The sequence below is a fragment of the Microcaecilia unicolor genome, chromosome 9 (assembly GCF_901765095.1).
Source record: "Microcaecilia unicolor chromosome 9, aMicUni1.1, whole genome shotgun sequence".
NCBI lineage: Eukaryota > Metazoa > Chordata > Amphibia > Gymnophiona > Siphonopidae > Microcaecilia > Microcaecilia unicolor.
The window spans coordinates 64,856,998-64,878,006 of NC_044039.1; the positions used below are offsets into that span (position 1 = coordinate 64,856,998).

The 21,009-nt window shown below is 47.1% G+C and overlaps 1 protein-coding gene across 2 annotated transcripts in view; it reads left to right on the forward strand.

The window, feature by feature from the left end:
• ATXN10 (ataxin 10) overlaps nt 1-21,009 on the forward strand; it is a 699,884-nt gene that overhangs the window by 323,848 nt on the left and 355,027 nt on the right. For both annotated transcript variants that reach the window (XM_030213944.1, XM_030213945.1), the window contains exon 5: nt 17,328-17,492. In XM_030213944.1, the coding sequence (XP_030069804.1) occupies nt 17,328-17,492 (165 nt within the window). The remainder of the gene's footprint in view (nt 1-17,327; nt 17,493-21,009) is intronic.

Below are 21,009 nucleotides of genomic sequence, written 5' to 3' on the forward strand. Positions count from 1 at the left end.
GGTGGACTGCTTTGGTACATCCCACTTGTCTCTGGATTGATCTGTGGGACGCTATGGAAGGTAAAATTATGTTCTTAACTGATAATTTTCTTTCCATTAGTCCCAACAGATCAATCCAGAGGCCCTCCCATTGTTGTCTTTGATTATAATTCTGTTTCCTTTGTTTAAGCTTCTGAAGATTTTCATCAACTCCTCAAGCTACGGTTTTCAATTTGGATGTTACCCTCCCGCGGAAGCGGTGGAGTTGAGACCTACTTGGCCGATGTAGGGGCAGGAGAAGGCGTCTGTGTTGGATTTATTTTTCTTACACTGCTTTGGTATCGACAATACTGAGGCTAAGATGGAGGCATAGGTCCATATATGGCAAACCTCTGAGGTTCTCTCTATCTCTGCCTGCTGGTAGAGGGACATAACCCACTCGTCTCTGGATTGATCTGTTGGGACTAATGGAAAGAAAATTATCAGGTAAGAACATAATTTTACCATATTTCGACCCAAATCGGGAGATGGGCGTCTTTCTCTTGTGGATGCCCAAATCGGTATAATTGGACGCCCATTTTGGGCGTCTTCAACTGCAATCTGTCACGGAAATGGCCAAAGTTGACGGGGCGTGTCGGACGCGTGGTAAAGGTGGGACTGGGGCGTGTTTATCGGCCGAGGAGAGATGGGCGTCCTCGGCCGATAATCGAAAAAAGAAAGGCGTTTTTAGCGCAAATTTAGGTCCCTTTTTTTGGACCCTTTTTTTCACGAACAAGTCCCAAAAAAGTGCCCTAAATGACCAGATGACCACCGGAGGGAATCAGGGATGACAACCTCTGACTCCCCCAGTGGTCACTAACCCCCTCCCACCAAAAAAAAAAAAAAAAAAACAACTTTAAAAACGTTTTTTTTCCAGCCTGTATGCCAGCCTCAAATGTCATACCCAGCTCCATCGCAGCAGTATGCAGGTCCCTTGAGCAGTTTTAGTGGGTGCATGCACTTCAGGCAGGCAGACCCAGGCCCATTCCCCCCCCCCCCTACCTGTTACACATGTGGTGGTAAATGGGAGCCCTCTAAACCGCCCCCAAAACCCACTGTTCCCACATCTAAGTGCCCCCCTTCAGCCATAAGTGCTATGGTAATGGTGTAGAGTTGTGGGCAGTGGGTTTTGGGGGGGATTTGGGGGGGCTCAGCACCCAAGGGAAGGGAGCTATGGACTTCAGAGGTAGTTAACGTTTTTTAAATTGTTACAAGTGTCCCCTAGGTGCCCGGTTGGTGTCCTGGCATGTGAGGGGGACCATGTGAGGGGGACCAGTGAATCCTGGCCCCTCCCACGACCCAATGCCTTGGATTTGTTCGTTTTTGAGCTGGACGTCTTCAGTTTCCATTATCGCTGAAAAACGAAACCGCCCAACTCAAATCCGATGCATTTGGCTGGCACAAACCGTATTATCAGAAAAAAGATGGACGCCCATTTTTTACGAAAATACGGTTTGTCTCGCCCCTTCACGTACCCGTTCTCTGAGATAGATGCCCATGGAGGTGGGCGTTCACGTTCGATTATGCCCTCCAGGTCTGACATGTAGGCTGGGGCATCTCCATGAATGATTTTATGAGTTAGGGTACATACCTTGAACATTTTTTCTGCATTATTTCAAATGAAAGCATCCACCCATGAATGCATGACATGGAAACTTTGGTTGATGTCGTTGATAATTTCCTTTAGGTCTTGTTTAAATGGGATATAAATTGTTACGTTCATCTGCGTATATGTATGGATTGAGGTTTTGATTGGATAATAAGTTAGCCAAAGGTATATCATAATTAGGTTGAAGAGATGTCAGCGAGAGGGGGGATCCTTGGGGAACTCCACATTCAGGTATCCATGTGGCTGAGATAGTCGAGTTAGATACCACTTGGTATGATCGTGTGGTTAGGAAGCCCTTGAACCAATTGAGAACGTTGCCTCCAATTCCGAAGTATTCAAGGATGTGTAGTAGTATGCCGTGATTAACCATATCGAAAGCACTGGACATGTCAAATTGTAGAAGTAGTATGTTATTGCCAGTTGCGATCACTTGTTTAAATTTAGTCAGGAGAGTAACTAGTACTGTTTCAGTGCTGTGGTTAGACCAGAATCCTGATTGGGAGTCATGAAGTATTGAGAATTTATTTAGTAGTTGGTGAGTTGTTTGGTCACCATACCTTCCGTTAATTTGGTTATCAGGGGAATAGATAGTTGGTTAAGTCGCTTGTACTTTTCTTTGCGTCTTTGAGTATAGGGGTGAGTAGAATATTTCCTTTATCCTTTGGGAAGAGTCTGTTTTGTAGCATATAGTTCAAGTGTTCCGTGAGGTCTGATATAAATTGTTGAGGGGCAGACTTTATAAGGTTGTTAGGGCATATGTCTAATTTGCATTGAGACGTGGCAAACCTTTTGAGCGTTTGGGAGATGGTATCATCTGATAGTATCTCGAAGTTGGTCCAGGTTCTGTCCATTGGGTATTCACCAGGGTTTGGGTCTAGACAATCAAGGAGTTTTGCGTAGTCAATGGTATTGATAGGTATCATAAGTCATAATTTTATGATTTTCTCATTGAAATATTTCGCGAGATTGTCTGCTTCTGGTGTGTCTGTGCTGTTAGAAGTCACCGGTGTAGTATCTAGTAATTTGTTCACGTGTTGGAAGAGTTTGTGTGTCCTTGTAGTCTGGTCCAATTTTAGTTTTGTAATATGATCTTTAGTTTGTCTTATGGTGTATTTGTATTTTCTTTGTAGTTGTTTCCAAGCGTTGAGTGTGGAGTCGTCTTTCTTTTTATTCCATGCTCGTTCTAACCTTCTAACTTGTGTTTTTTTTTTTTTTTTCAGTTCTTTGTTGAACCATGGTATTGAGTTCTTTCTGTGTGAGGTTCTGGTTTGGAATGGTGCTATGTTGTCTAATATGTTTCTGCATCTGTTGTCCCATTCTTGGAGAAATTGGTTTGTGTCTGTCTTTATAGTCCATCCATTATAGTAGAACTGTTGCCAGAATATTAACGGATCTATATTTCCTCTCATGGTGTAGGTTGTTCGTTCTTGTTTGTGGGGTGAATCTTTCAATTGCCATTGGAGGGAGAGGTTTGCTTTATAGTGGTCGACCACGGTGTGGGTGTCCACTTTGTATCTGTTAGTACAAGGTTGAAGTCTTAGATTTTGTTGTTCTCAGATTTTGTGTCTTATACAATTCTCATTATTCTTAATTCAGAATAGAATCAATTGCTATTCTAGCCTACAGCCAAATAGTATATAATAAGTCACATACATATCTCAGTTCAAACACTTCCACATATATTCACTTACACAAATCTTTCAACCAACTTACAGTGTATTGTCTAGCCATGCTGCGTATTATAGCATGTATTCCTGTCATATGACTATTCTCAAGAGGTTCTGTTAAACAGTGCACATGAGCAGATAATGACTTTACAAATTATTTAGTTGAGTATCTCTGTAACCTTTCACATACAATTTCTTCCTGGCAGTTCAAAACATAAATTTAAAATCTTTATCATGGTAGTTTTCTCTTTGGGTAACTAGAGGTAAGCCTTTGCTTAAAATCATTAGATAGGCACATTACAATTATGGTAAAGTAAAGTAGAAAAATAAAATTACATCAGTATCCAATTGCTAACTGTAGAAATTAAGGAAAATAAAGTTATAAACTTGTCCTAAGAAAACTAATTAATAGCTTGCATAATAGATAAAAATGGTGCACCAAGTAATCAGGGAGGTGCACCATTTCCCCATTTATACAAAACAAGGGTAAGAAAAGACACAGAAAGTTAGAGAAAAGTGTAACATTCTATCTATTTACAATGAGTATCTAAATTGTAGATGTGTGATTTAGAAGCATCCATCTTGTGGCTGAAATAAGGAGGAAAACAATAGCCATTTGTAAGGTAGGGGGGAAAGTGTTCAAATTCAGGTAATATAAAACAATAAATTGTGACAACTTGCACTCGGATAATGGTCCCAAATGAGAAAGCAAACAGTGTATCCCTAAGGGCAAACAAGCAGTTGAGTAAAAATGTACTGCCTTTGTACTAGGACAGTATAAAAGATTTTTTTTTTTAGATACACAAAATATCTATATCTTAATATCTTTTAAATGTAAACATTGATCTAGATTTACCTTTTCTCTGGGGCAATACAGGCAATCATACAGGGAGGGCTTATGGCTTCATCTGCTATGACTAAAGGAAAGAAAATTATCATGGTAAGAACCTAATTTTCCCTTCATTGTCATCAAGCAGATGAAGCCATTACGTATGGGATGTAACAAAGCAATCCCTAAATAGGGTGGGAACAAGCCACACCACGCGCTAGCACCTGTGCTCCAAAACGCGCATCCCTCCTGGCAGCCACATCCAGCCTGTAATGTCGGGCGGAAAGAGAGCTTAGAAGCCCATGTTGCAGCACTGCAAATCTCATGAAGAGATAGTGCTCCAGTTTCCGCCCAGGAAGAGGAAATCGCTCTTGTGGAATGTGTTTTAAAGGCTTCAGGCAGAGCCCGGCCAGACAGCAGATATGCTGAAAAGATAGCTTCTTTGAGCCAATGGGCAATAGTGGCTTTAGACGCTGAAGACCCTCTGCGAGGACCTGCAAACAGCACAAAAGATGATTAGATGTCCTGAAAGAATTTGTAATTCACAGATACTGCAACAGAGTTCTGCGCACATCCAAAAGGCGCAACTGCCCAAATGAACCTGGAAACTCCTCCTCAACAAAGGAGGGAAGAAAAACAGGCAGGTTTAGGTGAAACGCTGAAACCACCTTAGGCATGAAGGAAGGCACGGTCCGAACCGTGACCCCTGACTCTGAGAATTGCAGAAAAGGGTCTCTACAGGACAGCGCCTGGAGCTCTGACACCTATCTCGCCAAGGTAATGGCCACTAAAAAGACGGCCTTCAGTGTCAAATCTTTCTCTGAAGCACGCCGAAGCGGTTCAAAGGTAGCCCCCTGAAGGGCCTTCAATACTAACCCCAGGTTCCAAGCTGGACAAGGTGCCTGCACGGGAGTACGCAGCCGAAGCACCCCTCTAAGAAACCGTGCCACATCTGGATGAGCAGCTAAGGACACGCCTTCAACCTTGCCATGCAGGGAGGCCAATGCTGCCACTTGCACCCGCAGGGAATTATAGGTCAAGCCTTTGTGTACACCATCCTGCAAAAAGTCCAGAATCGGCGAGACAGGAGCCCGCAACGGAGAAAGCGCTCTTGAAACACACCAGACTTCAAACTGGCGCCAAATCCTGGCATAAGTCACGGAAGTGGAGCGCTTACGGGCCTGCAGGAGAGTGGAAATTACCTTATTGAGTAGCCTTTATCTCTCAATTGCGCCCTCTCAATCGTCATGCCATAAGACCAAAGTGGCAGGCGTCCTCCATGGCCACCAGACCCTGTGACAACAGGTGCGGAACCAGAGGTAACGGAAAGGGAGCCTCCAACAGCATCTGTCGGAGGTCCGCATACCAAGGCCTCCTGGGCCAATCCGGGGCGATGAGCACCACTTCTCCTGGATGCAGCCGAATTCGCAGGAGCACTCGCCCTATCAAGGGCCACGGAGGGAAGACATACAGCAAGCCCAGGGGCCAGGGTTGAGCCAATGCATCCAACCCGGCAGAGCGAGGATCCCTCCGTCTGCTGAAGAAGCACGGGACTTTGGCATTGGAACTGGTCGCCATAAGATCCATCACTGGCTTGCCCCATTTGGCACATATCTGCAGGAATACATCGTCTGCTAGTTCCCACTCCGCTGGATTGATCTGATGCCTGCTTAGATAGTCGGCTTGCACATTGCTCTAACCTACAATGTGAGCTGCTGACAGGGACTGTAGATGCAGCTCGGCCCAGTGGCAAATTTGTTCGGCCTGCGCGGCTAGAGCTCTGCACTGAGTGCTGCCTTGTCGATTTATGTAGGCCACTGCTGTCATGTTGTCCGACATCACTCGGACAGCCAATCCTTCCAGGGTCACTTGAAAGGCCAGAAGAGCCAGAAACACTGCTTTCAACTCCTATACGTAATGGCTTCATCTGCTATGACTAAAGGAAAGAAAATTATCATAGTAATACCTAATTTTCCCATCTAGATTTACCTTTCCTCTGGGGCAATTCCTCTGGGATCTCAGTCATCTTGAGGTCTCACAGTTTATGTAAAATTTATTCTCTGAGGACAAGCAGGCTGCTTGTTCTCACATTGGGTGACGTCCACGGCAGTCCCACGTCTGGAAAATCTTCCTAGCAACAAAAGTTGCTAATGCCTGTGGGTGCGCGGCCATCTTCCTGCCCGTTGCTCGAGAGTCCCGCTTCAGCCTTCTTTTTTCCAGCGTTCAAGAGCGGCTGTTTATGGCGGTTTCTGTTGCCCCAGAAAAGAAGAGCCTTCATTTAGCCGGCTTTCGCCGATTTTCTTCTTCGTTTTTGTGCTCGCTTTCGAGCTGTTTCGTTTTTTTCTGAAAAAAAAGTTTCCTTATTTCTTCTTAGTTTAGCCCTCAAGTTTTGTTTCGTCTTCGTTTGCGGCCATTTGGCTGCCCGTACGAGTTTTCTTCTCTTTTTGTGCCCTTCCTTTGGTACCATCGCAAATTTTGATTTTGCTGCCGCTATTTTTCTGTTGATGACATCGAAGCTCGCCAGCGGCTTCAAGAAGTGCACTAGGTGCAACTGGGTAATCTTAGGCACCGATCCTCACTTGTGGTGTATCCAGTGCCTTGGGCCCGACCATCGCCCAGACGCATGTAAGTTGTGTCTTAGCCTTATAAAGCGGACACAAGCGTTGAGACAAGCTCAACGGGAATGCCTGTTTGGCGCTTTGCCCTGTACTTCAGCGTCGGCAGCAGTACCGAGGTTGTTGCCGGTGTCGATGTCGGCACCGGAGAGTACATCGACCTCAGAAGCGCAGGTAATGGCTGTCCAGAGACCATCACATGCTGTCAGCAGTGAAACCATCGAGTGGGTCTCCACCTGCCTCGAGGGCTTCTGCGGTACAGGTCCATCGGGACCGACCCCTTTCGGACTCGACCCCGAGGAGGCGTGTGGATTCCACGTCCTCGTCGGTACCGAGGGGTACCGGTGACATGCCTCGAGTGAAGGCAAAGAAGCACCGTCATCGATCCTCTTCTCGTCATGGTACCGAGAGCTCCGGGGCGTCGAGGGAATCGGCACCCGTGAAGCATCGACACCGGCAGGGACCGCTCACCCTCCATATAAGAGGTGTGGATGCACCGGTCTCCGGACAGCCCGGTACCGCCGCCGCCTCCTCGGCAGATTCTGGCCTCGACTTCTGCATCGACTCCACAGCTTTTCTCGACAGACACTCTTGACGAGCGCCTCCGAGCCATTCTTTCAGGGATCCTGGAAGGGCTGCTGGAACCGTCTGTTCCGGTACCGGGGGTGCTTGCACTGACGGTACCATCGATAGATGCGTCGGCTGGCTCTCTGCCTGTGGTGAGGCCTTCGACGTCGCATCGGCCTTGGCTGCCACCCAAGTTGACTCTCCGTTGACATCGATGGAGGGAGCTTCATCAACACCGGCTCAGGAGTCAACTTCTTGGCATCGCCATCGAGGACATAGCTCCTCGGCATCTAGACGGGCTCGGCTTCGGACTGCAGTCAGAGAACTCCTGTCCGATACTGAAGGAGAGGCCTCGTGGGAGGTAGAGGAAGACCCAAGATATTTCTCTTCTGAGGAATCTTGTGGCCTTCCTTCTGACCCCACTCCTTGGCTAGAGAGAAAGCTTTCTCCCCCGGAGAGTTTGTCTTTCCTGTCCTTTGTCCGGGAAATGTCTACGGCCATTCCCTTCCCGGTGGTAACTGAGGATGAGTCTAAGGCCGAGATGTTTGAGGTCCTGGACTATCCTTTGCCACCTAAGGAATCATCCACTGTTCCTCTACATAATGTCCTCAAATAAGGAACTGGATGAAACCATTATCTAACCCTAACATTCCTAAGAAGGTTGAGTCCCAGTATCGGATTCACGGGGACCCGAAGTTGATGAGGGCCCAGTTCATGACTTGGAGGTTGTGGATTCCGCTCTCAAGAGAGCCAAGAGTACGAGAGATTTCGCCTCGGCGCCCCCGGGGCGGGAAGCTCGGACTTTGGACTCTTTTGGGAGGAAGGCCTAGCAGTCAGTTATGCTCATCTCCAAAATTCAGTCTTACCAGCTCTACACGAGCATTCACTTGCGGAGTAATGTAAAGCAACTGGTGGACTTGGTCGATCAGCTCCCTTTGGAGCAGGCCAGACCTTTTCAGGAGGTGGTCAGGCAACTGAAGGCATGTTGTAAATTCCTGTCCAGGGGTACTTATGACTCTTTTGATGTGGCGTCCAGAGCTGCTGCTCAGGGTATAGTGATGCGCAGACTCTCATGGCTGCGTACGTCTGACCTCGACAATCGGGTCCAGCAGCGGCTTGTGGATGTTCCTTGCCGGGGGGATAATATTTTCGGCGAGAAAGTCGAAAAGGTGGTAGAGCAGCTCCACGAGCGGGAAACCGCATTCAACAAACTCTCCCACCGGGCGCCTTCAGCATCTACGTCCTCAGGTAGATGTTTTACTGGGGAAGGAGGAATGCTCCCTATGCTTACAATAAGCGTAGGTACAATCCACCTTCCCGCCAGCCTGCTCAGGCTCAGCCCCAGCGCGCTCGTTCACATCAACAGCGTGCGCCTCGACAGGCCCCTGCAGCTCCCCAGCAAAAGCAAGGGACGGGCTTTTGACTGGCTCCAGGCGAGCATAGCCACAATAAAAATGTCCGTGCCGGACGATCTACCGGTCAGGGGGAGGTTAAAATTTTTTCACCAAAGGTGGCCTCTTGTAACCTCCGACCGATGGGTTCTTCAAATAATTCAGCGGGGATACGCCCTCAATTTGATATCCAAACCACCAAATTGCCCACCAGGAGCTCAGTCCTTCATCTTCCAGCACAGGCAGGTACTTCCAGAGGAACTCGCCGCTCTTCTCAGCGCCAATGCGGTCGAGCCCGTACCAGCGGGGCAAGAAGGGCTGGGATTCTATTCCAGGTACTTCCTTGTGCAAAAGAAAACAGGGGGGATGCTTCCCATCCTAGACCTAAGGGCCCTGAGCAAATATCTGATTCGAGAAAAGTTCAGGATGGTTTCCCTGGGCACCCTACTTCCCATGATTCAGAAAAACGATTGGCTATTCTCCCTGGACTTGAAGGATGCTTATACATACATCGCAATACTTCCAGCTCACAGGCAGTATCTTCGATTCCGTTTGGGAACACAGCACTTCCTGTATTGTGTGCTGCCCTTTGGGCTCGCCTCTGCGCCCTGGGTATTCACAAAATGCCTGCTGTTCTTTGCAGCATTGCTAAGCAGGCTGGGAGTGCATGTGTTCCCTTATCTCGACGATTGACTGGTGAAGAACACCTCGGAGACCGGAGCTCTACAGTCCATGCAGATGACTCTCAAGCTCCTGGAGCTACACGGGCTTGTTATAAATTATCCAAAGTCCCACCTTTTTCCAGTTCAACAACTAGAATTCATAGGAGCTCTGCTGGACTCTGACGGTTCGGGCTTATCTTCACGATGCAAGGGCGGACAACCTTCTGTCCTGGTTTCCTTGGCTAGAGCGTCTCAGCAGGTCACAGCTCGGCAGATGTTGAGACTTCTAGGCCATATGGCCTCCACAGTTCATGTGACTCCCATGGCCCGTCTTCACATGAGATCAGCTCAATCGACCCTGACTTCCCAGTGATATCAAGCTGCTAGGGATCTAGAGGATGCAGTCCAGTTGTCCACCGTTTTTCACAATTCCCTGCTATGGTGGACAATTCGCTCCAATTTGACCTTGGGGCGTCCCTTCCAAATTCCTCAGCCACAAAAAGTGCTCACTACGGATGCATCTCTCCTAGGGTGCGGTGCTAATGTAGATGGGCTCCACACTCAGGGAGCTTGGTCCCTTCAGGAATCAGGTCTTCAGATCAATCTCCTGGAGTTGTGAGCGATCTGGAACGCTCTAAAGGCTTTCAGAGATCGGCTGTCCAATCAAATTTTCCAAATTCAGACAGACAACCAGGTTGCCATGTACTATGTCAACAAGCGGGGGGGGGGGGCATCGGATCTCGCCCCCTGTGTCGGGAAGCCATCCAGATGTGGCATTGGGCTCGCCGTCACGACATGTTTCTCCAAGCCATGTATCTGGCAGACGTAAACAACATTCTCCGAGGACAAGCAGGCTGCTGGTTCTCAAGAATGGGTGACGTCCACGGCAGCCCCCTCCGATCGGAGATCTTCACTAGCATTAGGTTTGCTAGCCCTCGAGTGCGCATGCGCGGCTGTCTTCCCGCCCGAACGCGAGCGTGCTCCTCAGTGTTCTTTTTTCCGTGGCTCAGGATGGCTTTTTTTGGCCAGGCTGCGCCCCAAGGAGACCCCTCGCGTCTTTTCGCTGCGTTCTTCCGTTCGGAAGTGTCCGGTTTTTGTCTTTTCCGCGTGTGTCTCTTTTAAAAAAAACTTCCCTTACTTAGAGTTTTTTTCCCGTAAATTTCCTTTTGTTGTCGGCCTTGGCCTTTTTTGCCGCCCATACATGTTTTTTCTAACTTTTTTGGTGCCATCAGCCATCACGAATTTTGACTTCGCCGGCGTGATTTTTCCGCCCATGTCCTCGAAGCCTGCCAGCGGCTTCAAAAAGTGCACCCAGTGCAGCCGGACTATCTCCCTCACTGACAGGCACGTTTCGTGCCTTCAGTGTCTGGGGGCCGGGCATCGCTCCCAGGCCTGTACTCTCTGTCTTCTCTTGAAGAAGCGGAATTACGTGGCGAGATTGGCCCAGTGGAACCTTTTGTTCGGGGCCTCGTCCGGTGCTTCGACGTCTTCGGTACTGAGGTTATCGTCTGGTGTGTCGACGTCTGCGGTACCCAGCTCTTCTGCCGGTGATCCAGCATCTATGATACCAAGGTCATTGGTGGTATCAATGTTGTTGGAGGGTGCTTCGTCTTACGGAGTGCAGGTGAGGGCTGTCCATTCCCCTGCTGGTGGCGGTGAGCCCTCGAGTAGGTCTCCGCCTGCCTCGAGGGCTCCTGCGGTACAACCCCCCCCCCTCCCCCCAGATTGACCTCTTTCGGACCCGGCCCACAGGAGACGTTTGGATTCGACGTCCTCCTCTTCGGTACCGGGAGGTACCGGTGACGTGCTTCGTGCGGAGGCAAAAAAGCATCGTCTTCGGTCGCCTTCCAGACATGGTACTGAGAGCTCTGGGTCGCCGATGGCACCGGCTCCCAAGCGTCAACATCGGGAGGACCGCTCACCCTCCATTCAGGAGGCGTGAATGCGCTCCCCTTTGGACAGCCCGGTACCGCCTTCGTGTCCTGGACAGATTCGCAGCTCGTTGCCGGTACCGGACTCCTTGCCTCTCTCGACAGCTGCTCTGAACGAGAGCCTCAGGGCCATCCTTCCAGGGATCCTGGAAGAGCTGTTGTGCCCTTCTCCGGTGCCGGGGGTGCTTGCGCCTCCGGTACTGACGACTGAGGCGATGGCTGGGCCCTCGTCTGTGGTGAGGTCTCCCATACCGGTACTCATACCCAGGCGGACTCCCCGACGACATCGATGGAGGGAGCTCCATCACCGCTGATAAAGGAGTCTTCCTCTCAACGCTCCCACCGTGGTCATCTTCCTACGGAGTCGAGGCGGGCACGGCTTCGGACAGAAGTTCATGAACTGATGTCCGACACTGATGGTGAGGCCTCGTGGGAGGCAGAGGAAGACATCAGATATTTCTCAGATGAGGAGTCTGACGGTCTTCCTTCTGATCCCACTCCCTCCCCTGAAAGACAGCTTTCTCCTCCCGAGAGTCTATCTTTCGCGGCCTTTCTCCAGGAATTATCTACGGCCATTCCCTTCCCTCTGGTTACGGAGGATGAGCCAAGGGCTGAAATGTTTGAGCTTTTGGACTATCCTTTGCCACCTAAGGAATCGTCCACAGTACCCATGCATCATGTCGTTAAGAAGACATTGCTGGCGAACTGGGCGAAACCGCTAACTAATCCCCACATTCCCAAGAAGATCGAATCCCAGTATCAGATGCATGGGGGACCCGGGGTTGATGCGGACTCAGTTGCCTCACGACTCTGGTGTGGTGGATCTGGCTCTTATGAAGGCCAAGAGTTCTAGAGAGTATGCTTTGGCGCCCCCAGGCAAAGACTCTAGAACCTTGGATTCTTTTGGGAGGAAGGCCTACCATTCTTCAATGCTGATTTCCAAAATTCAGTCCTACCAGCTCTACACGAGCATTCATATGCAGAACAATGTGCGGCAGTTGGCGGACTTGGTGGACAAGCTCCCCTCTGAGCAAGCCAAGCCTTTTCAGCAGGTGGTCAGGCAGCTGAAGGCGTGTCGTAAATTCCTAGCCAGGGGTGTTTACGATACTTTTGATGTCGCGTCCAGGGCCGCTGCTCAAGGTGTGGTGATGCGCAGACTCTCATGGCTGCGCGCCTCAGGCCTGGAGAATAGGCTCCAACAGCGGATAGCGGATTCTCCTTGCCGGGGGGATAATATTTTTGGAGAAAAGGTCGAGCAGGTGGTAGAACAGCTCCAGCAGCGGGACACCGCTTTCGACAATTCTCCCGCCGGACGCCTTCAGCATCTACTTCAACTGGTAGTCGTTTTTATGGGGGAAGGCGGACTGTTACCTATTCTTCTAATAAGCGTAGGTACAATCCTCCCTCTCGCCAGCCTGCTGCCCAGACCAAACCCCAGCGCGCTCGTTCTCGTCAATAGCGTGCACCTCCACAGGCCCCTGCAGCTTCCCAGCAGAAGCAAGGGACGGGCTTTTGACTGGTTCCAGCAGAGCATAGCCGGACGATCTACCGGTCGGGGGGAGGTTAAAATTTTTTCACCAAAGGTTGGCCTCTCATAACCTCCGACCAGTGGGTTCTTCAAATAGTCCGGCTAGGATACTCCCTCAATTTGGTCACAAAGCCTCCAAATTGCCCACCTGGAGCTCAGTCCTTCAGCTTCCAGCACAAGCAGGTACTTGCAGAGGAACTCTCCGCCCTTCTCAGCTCCAATGCAGTCGAGCCTGTGCCACCGGGGCAAGAAGGGCTGGGATTCTATTCCAGGTACTTCCTTGTGGAAAAGAAAACAAGGGGGATGCGTCCCATCCTAGACCTAAGGGCCCTGAACAAATATCTGGTCCGAGAAAAGTTCAGGATGCTTTTTCTGGGCAACCTTCTCCCCATGATTCAGGAAAACGATTGGCTATGCTCTCTGGACTTAAAGGATGCTTGCACTCATATCCCGATACTGCCAGCTCACAGACAGTATCTTCGATTCCGTCTGGGAACACGGCACTTTCAGTATTGTGTGCTACCCTTTGGTCTCGCCTCCATGCCCAGGGTGTTCACAAAATGCCTGGCTGTCGTAGCGGCGTCTCTACGCAGACTGGGAGTGCACATATTCCCTTACCTCGACGATTGGCTGGTGAAGAACACCTTCGAGGCAGGAGCTCTACAGTCCATGCAGATGACTTATCGACTCCTGGAGCTACTAGGGTTTGTGATAAATTATCCAAAGTCCCACCTTCTTCCAGTTGAAAAACTCGAATTCATAGGAGCTCTGCTGGATTCTCAGACAGCTCGTGCCTACCTTCCGGAAGCGAGGGCCGACAATCCTCTGTCCCTCGTTTCCTGGGTGTAAGCGTCTCAGCAGATCACATCTCGGCAGATGTTGAGATTGCTCGGCCACATGGCCTCCACAGTTCATGTGACTCCCATGGCCTGTCTTCACATGAGATCATCTCAATGGACCCTAGTTTCCCAGTGGTACCAAGCTGCGGGGGATCTAGAGGATGTAGTCCCAGCTGTCCACCAGTTTTCTTCAATCCCTGCAGTGGTGGACAATTCGGTCCAATTTGACTCTAGGATGTCCCTTCCAAATTCCTCAGCCGCAAAAAGTGCTGACGACGGATGCATCTCTCCTGGGATGGGGAGCTCATGTCGATGGGCTTCACACCCAAGGGAGTTGGTCCCTCCAGGAACAAGGTCTACAGATCAATCTCCTGGAGTTACAAGCGGTCTGGAACGCTCTAAGGGCTTTCAAGGATCAGCTGTCCCACCAAATTATTCAAATTCAGACAGACAACCAGGTTGCCATGTATTACATCAGCAAGCAGGGGGGCACCGGATCTCGCCTTCTGTGTCAGGAGGCCGTCAGAATGTGGCTTTGGGCTCGCCGATACGGCATGTGTCTTCAGGCCACATATCTGGCAGGCGTAAACAGTCTGGCCGACAGATTGAGCAGGATAATGCAACCTCACAAGTAATCACTCAATTCCAAAGTGGTACACGAGATCTTCCAAGTGTGGGGCACCCCCTTGGTGGATCTCTTTGCTACCCGAGCCAACCACAAGGTCCCTCAGTTCTGTTCCAGACTTCAGGCCCATGGCAGATTAGCGTCGGATGCCTTTCTCCTGGATTGGGTGGAAGGCCTCCTGTATGCTTATCCTCCCATACCTTTGGTGGGGAAGACTTTGCTGAAACTCAGGCAAGATCGAGGCACGATGATTCTGATCGCTCCTTTCTGGCCGCGTTAGATCTGGTTCCCTCTTCTTCTGGAGTTGTCCTCTGAAGAACCGTGGAGATTGGAGTGTTTTCCGCCCCTCATTACACAGAACGAGGGGGCGCCTCTGCATCCCAGCCTCCGGTCTCTGGCTCTCAAGGCCTGGATGTTGAGAGCGTAGATTTTGCCTCCTTGGGTCTCTCCGAGGGTGTCTCCCGGGTCTTGCTTGCTTCCAGGAAAGATCCACTAAAAAGAGTTACTTCTTTCTATGGCGGAGGTTTGCCGTCTGGTGTGACAGCAAGGCCCTAGATCCTCGCTCTTGTCCTACACAGACCCTGCTTGAATACCTTCTGCACTTGTCTGAGTCTGGTCTTAAGACCAACTCTGTAAGGGTTCATCTTAGTGCCATTAGTGCATACCATTACTGTGTGGAAGGTAAACCGATCTCAGGACAGCCTTTAGTTGTTCACTTCATGAGAGGTTTGCTTTTGTCAAAGCCCCCCATCAAACCTCCTACAGTGTCATGGGATCTCAATGTCATTCTCACCCAGCTGATGAAACCTCCTTTCGAGCTACTGAATTCATGCCATCTGAAGTACTTTACCTGGAAGGTCATTTTCTTGGTGGCAGTTACTTCAGCTCGCAACTATGGAACTTTGGAAGGCTAAGTGCTTTGAAAATATGCCTCTAAGTCATCTTCCTGAGGAGTTATCTTGTTCTGTTTTTCACTAAAACATTTGTGACTACCATGTTGCAAAATGAATTTACTCTGTTTTTCCACTTATGCCCATTCCTCATTCTGCTGCACACAGATCATGAGTTCTGCAGTCACACTGAAGTTCAGGTTAGAGTCATGGGCCTGTAAGGTTTTTTTTCCCCTCATTTTAGATCCTGAACCAAAGTCAGGCCTTGAACCAAAGCTCATAGCTGTAATGATAATAGACAGTTGGTCAGGCCGGGAGCCGTCCGCTGCTCCGCCTGACTTCTCCGGGGCGCCGTCTGCTGCCTGGCTTGGCTTCGTCCTCCAGGGTTTTAGCTCCGACAGGCGTGTCTCTCTCTGGCGGGGAGCCTGTCCCCTGAACTTAATTAGGTACTGGAGAGACTTGCTGACAGAGTTTCGGAAATAGGAGTGTTTGTGTTTCCCCATCAATTAAAAAAAAAAAAAATAGAACCAGATATGGATGATCAAATACAGCAGAAAGGAATTTCAGAGTTCTCCAGAGCTTCTTCCTCGCTACTCAAGGTCCAAAAGAACTCCAGAAGGGCCTCACATACTATTCTAGGGTCCATTTTTATGAAACTACTTTGGCCCCCACTGATGAAATTGAAGGGCCAATAGCTGTTCTGCACCAGTGTCGAGAACAGGCTGCACCTCCTTATCCAGTCGTCATTAACTCACCACCAGGTATTCAGTACTTCCTCTCCCCAAGAAAGTTTATTATTATCTTCACAGTTTAACATTTAAAAAATGGACTTTTAATAGTAAAGATCATAAGATGGCAATTCTTGGTATAAGGGCTGGATATCTGTTATAGTGGTTGGGACACATTGATTGTAGAGTTATGAACCCCATATTAAAATATATTGAGGAAATAGAGAATGAAATATATAAAAGCATATTTTTGGCTTTTTAAAATTAGATTTTCTGACAACTTTTGTTTTTGTTTTGTATAACACTGGGTGAGTCAGACGTGTGGGACATTTTTAAAAGCAAGTTAAGTCGAGATGATCTGATATTCCACTTTAGTTGGAGGAAGTTACTCTCAAAATTTAGATGACCTTGTAAACATGGAGGTGTATTTTCAAAGTGCTTAGACACACAAAATTACATAGTAACCTATGGAACTTTGTAAATCTAAGTGCTTTGAAAATGAGCCCCATGAGTTGAAAACTTATCTATTTGAGATATCTGTTGTCAATTATAGGTTTGTTTGTTCTGTTGTAATTAACTTTTTTGTGCTGTTGCTTTTTTATTTGTGTACTGAGTGCATTTTATTTTAGCTGTTGTAATCTGCCTTGATCTCCATGCAGGTTACGCAAGCTAAAAAGCCAAAATTAAATTGGAATTATCTATCTCTTTCAAAGTCTTTGAGATTAGTATTCAGCTGGTGCTTAACAGGTGTAAAGTGACTGGATAGAGGCTGAATATTACTGCTATCTTTATAATTTTAAAGCTTACCTTCTCTTTGATCCAAACCTGGCCCCATATTATACAGATAGTATTGGACTGTTCAGTCTGATTTTTGCCTGAGACTATTCTGTAGAATTTAAAAAAAGAAAAAGCACATGTAGGACAATAAATCTAGCGAAAAAAAGAGTAGGGTAGGCTGGCTCTTTATAAATCATAAGGTCCGTTGGAAGTATATTTTTTTTGACTCTTAGACTATGATATTTGCTTTCTTTTGTGCTAGATCTTGAAAACGGCAGCCTTTGCTGTCTTTTTGTATTAGACCTTGGAAACATCTTTTATTACATCACAAGACTCCCGAGTCAGACGCTTTTGTGCCGAAACCTGGCAGCTGTGTCGAGTTGCTTGGTGTTCTCAATAAAGACTTATAATTGTACAAGTGTCTCACTTGTGGTTTGGAAAGAGCCAGCCTACCTTACTCCTTTTTCGCTCGATTGACTCTCGTAGGGATTGAGTGTTCCTCCACTTTTGTGGTGGTTCCTTGGTACAATAAATCTATTCACTAGTTGCTGTTGAATAGTTGCTGTTGAATGTGTAAATTAGTTTCATTATGAGATACATATAAGTTTGCAGTATAATTGTGCTGTTTTATGTTTTTATATTTTTTTGAAGGACCTGCCTAAATCATTTTGATGAAAAAGTGGTTACCTATGGAGCTATGGTATTCTTTACCTGCCTTGATGTTGAGAAAATGATAGAACTACAGGATGCCAAGAATTCGCATGTTGCTCAAAGTGTCGTCAATGCCTATATGAAACTGCCAGAGTCGGAGTGGCTGTAGGTATCTTTGTATTCAAACCTAACTGTACTTGAGGAAAGAGAGTATTCCATGATATATTATATTAAACTTTTATGGAGAGAGCAAAGTGTTCTGGAAAATAATTTTACTTTCACAAAAATGTCAGAAAACTTAGGGGCATAAATAAGGCCAAATACACTTTATATAATAGTCCATATGCACAACATGTTTCAGCATCTAGTGCCTGCTAAAGGGGCAAATTTACAAGTGTATATGGACAGACAATAAGTCTAAGGATAAAAATGAAAATAGGGGTATGAGAATCACATTCTGTGCCGTGTTCTAGTTGAAAAGTTTAAAGAAAATATATAACATTAAACTGAAAAAAGTCAGAACTTCAAATTAAGAAGAATTAAAATAAAGAATCCCTCAAAAATATATATAATAAACTTACCTAGGCAGTTCCCTAAAATGCTTATCAGGTTGCACGTGTAGGGGTGTCCAGCCCCTGACGTGAACTACAAAAGGATATAAATAAATAAAACACAATCTAGATGTACAAAAAAATAGAATTCTGCTTTTTTTTTTCTCTGTCCCCCTGTTTTCTGTCAGAGTCTCTGTTGCCTCGGACGTGCCACACTCAGGTGGGAGTCCCTACTCCTTCACCCCCTGTAATCCCTTGAGGTCCTGAGGGTGTTTTGAAGTGTTTGGGGAGACAGCCATGTTTCTGACAAAAAAAATAAAGCTGAGGAGCCCTTATGGCGGCCCCTTTGAACTGGGATGGCGTTTATAATATAGAGCGGATGCCAAGATGGCCGTGTCCTGGTAAGATGCAGTAGGTCGCACTTATCCTGATTCAACAATGCCTAAACGTAGAGGGAAGATAATGGCCAGACCCTCCCCACTATCCTCCCCGTTACCTGGTCCGATTGATCGATTTGTGCGTCCACTCAGAGTTGACCAAGCCAGCGGAACGCTGCCGGTAGCGAATGCTGGCTTTCGGGAGAATTCAGCTTCCCCCGGCTTGGAAACAACTTTAAGCCCCGCAATGCGCAGTCCACCACCTCAACTGATTGGCGCTAGCTCCTTCCTGATGGAACCGACAGGGTCGCCCCAAGCGGGAGATGAGGGCCCAGAAAAGCGTCAGTTGGAGATTCTTTCACCAACAATGGAGGGAACAGAGGGCAGCTTGCCCGAGGTGACGCCACGGAGTGAGGGGAGAGGAGCTGAGGGTCATGGTGCGGCCCAAGAACAGCCTCTGCAAAGGTATGAACTTCCTAAAGAGCTTACAGCTAAACCAAAGGAAGTAACCTTAGACGCAATATGGGATCTCATGTCGACCCTAGGGCAAATGTTTATCAAACAGACCAATGCAATTGTACCGAGAGTGAACTCTTTGGAACTTGTTTCTCAAAAGAGAGAGGAAGAAGTTAAATTGGATAAAATGGAGCAAAGAGTTATGAAATTAGAAACTTTACAATTAACTATGGTAACAGACAACAAATCTCAGGCAAAGAATGGAACTCTTTGACAATTATACTAAAAATCATAACCTGAGATTTGTCAACTTTCCCCGGGTGCCAAACATTGCTCCTCTTGAGATGTTAAAACGATATCTGCATGATATTTTGAATATACCAGATCAGAACTTGCCACCATTTACCTATGCATATTACATCCAAGGGAACGACAAGAAATCAATTAATGACCAACCTATAGATATTTCTCGTCTTTTGGAAGCCTCTGACTCTGAAAATGCAACTGCCGCCACCTTAGTGGCGACGGTTGCACTATTACCGGACAAGGATTGGATATTCCGTTTGTTTTTTCGTAACAAGGATAAACCTTTTTTAGGGTTTAAAATATTGTTTTTTCCTGATGTCTCTAAGGAGACTAGACGAAGGAGGAAACAATTCTTGCTCCTTAAGCCTGAGGTTTTGCACTTGGGGGGGGGGGGGGTACCTTTTTTTAAGATACCCCTGCAAGTGCATAGTCAGGCTTGAGGGGAAAAAATATGTATTTACGGAGCCTGCTCATATAACTGCACTAGTTAACTCGGCGAAAAAGGAAAAGCGTTAAATTTAAGTTAACTCCACTTACCAGAGATAGCATTATCCTATTATTTGTATTTTCTATGTTACCTTTTTTTGTTTGTTTTCTCCCTGATTTCTGAATTCTTGGATCCAAATTATGGACTTGAGTATCAAATTACCTTTGAAGTATTTCTTTGATTTGGTTGTTTCTAAACCTGATTATTATTTTATTTGATGGATGCTTTTCCCTAACAAGATGTTTCTTGCATAGTAATGTTGAAATGAATAAATAATAAATAAATAAAAAAAATAATATAGAGCGGATGTACCATCTCTGATTCCCTCTTTTTTTTTTTTTTTCTGCTGGCTTGTTGGTGCTTACCAGTTTAAACCAACTGTCTCTCCTTTCTCAGGACGAGCGGTTCAGTCCCAGCATGTCTGAGAAGCTCAAGGGCTGCCCGGTTTGTCAGCGGCATGGTGTTATTACTACCGGTGTTTGCAAGGATGTCTGCTGGAGTGTTGAAGCAGGCAGACTTGGCATGCTCTGGGGGTGTTAGAGGGCTCACAGTGCTATCTGTAGAGTTGGGTTCGAGCAATTTTAAGATTTTTATTTATTAATTTATTATTTTTTTGTATTTTGCTGCCCTGATTGGAGATCTGTACTGTATGATCCTTTCAATTGTATTTTTAGCAGCCTGGATTAGATATGTTTTTTCTTGAGACCTGTGCAATTAGGTTCTGTCAAATTAGAACAGAGATAAAATATTTTTTTCTATACACACAACAGTGATGTTTTTATAGCTGCTTCATTGCAGAGGTCTGTACTAGATAATCTTTTCAGTTGTATCACAGCAGCCCTACCAGATTTGGGTTATTTTATGGAGACCTGTAGTAGATGGCCCTTTAAATTGGAAGTAGGTTTAATCGCTCAATTCTGGTTTGTTGTACATATACATTGTGCTTTAATTTATTTTTTATTCACTTGTAGTTTACATCGGGGCTGGATACCCCTACACATGCAACCTAATAAGCATTTTAGGCACTGCCTAGGTAAAGTCTTTTGTTATATATATATATATATTTTTTTTTTTTTTGGGGGGGGGGGGGATTATTTATTTTTGGTTTTTATGTTTCAATCTTTTTTATTAAACATTCATTTCCTTGTCATCAAGCAGATGAAGCCATTACGTATGGGTTATGTCCATCAACCAGCAGGGGAGATAGAGAGCACTCAAACTTTCACAGTGCCCTCTTGGCCAGCTAGCTCCACTGCCTCTTCAGTATTCTCTATCTCCCCTAGCAGGGTGGCTGCAGCTTGTTCGAGCTCCAGAAAAATCTGCCGGGAGGTGGTTCCTGGCTTGCCAGTTGTTAACCGGGGTGTTGGAGGCTATAGCAGCCTCACTTTAAAGGCACATAGGTTAGCCCTTTCCCTGCCTTACCCATACCTCTGTGGATGTGGACATATTGCCTTGCTTTCCCTGTCCTTACCCACCAACAGTGGATGCAGGCATATAGGTTCGGC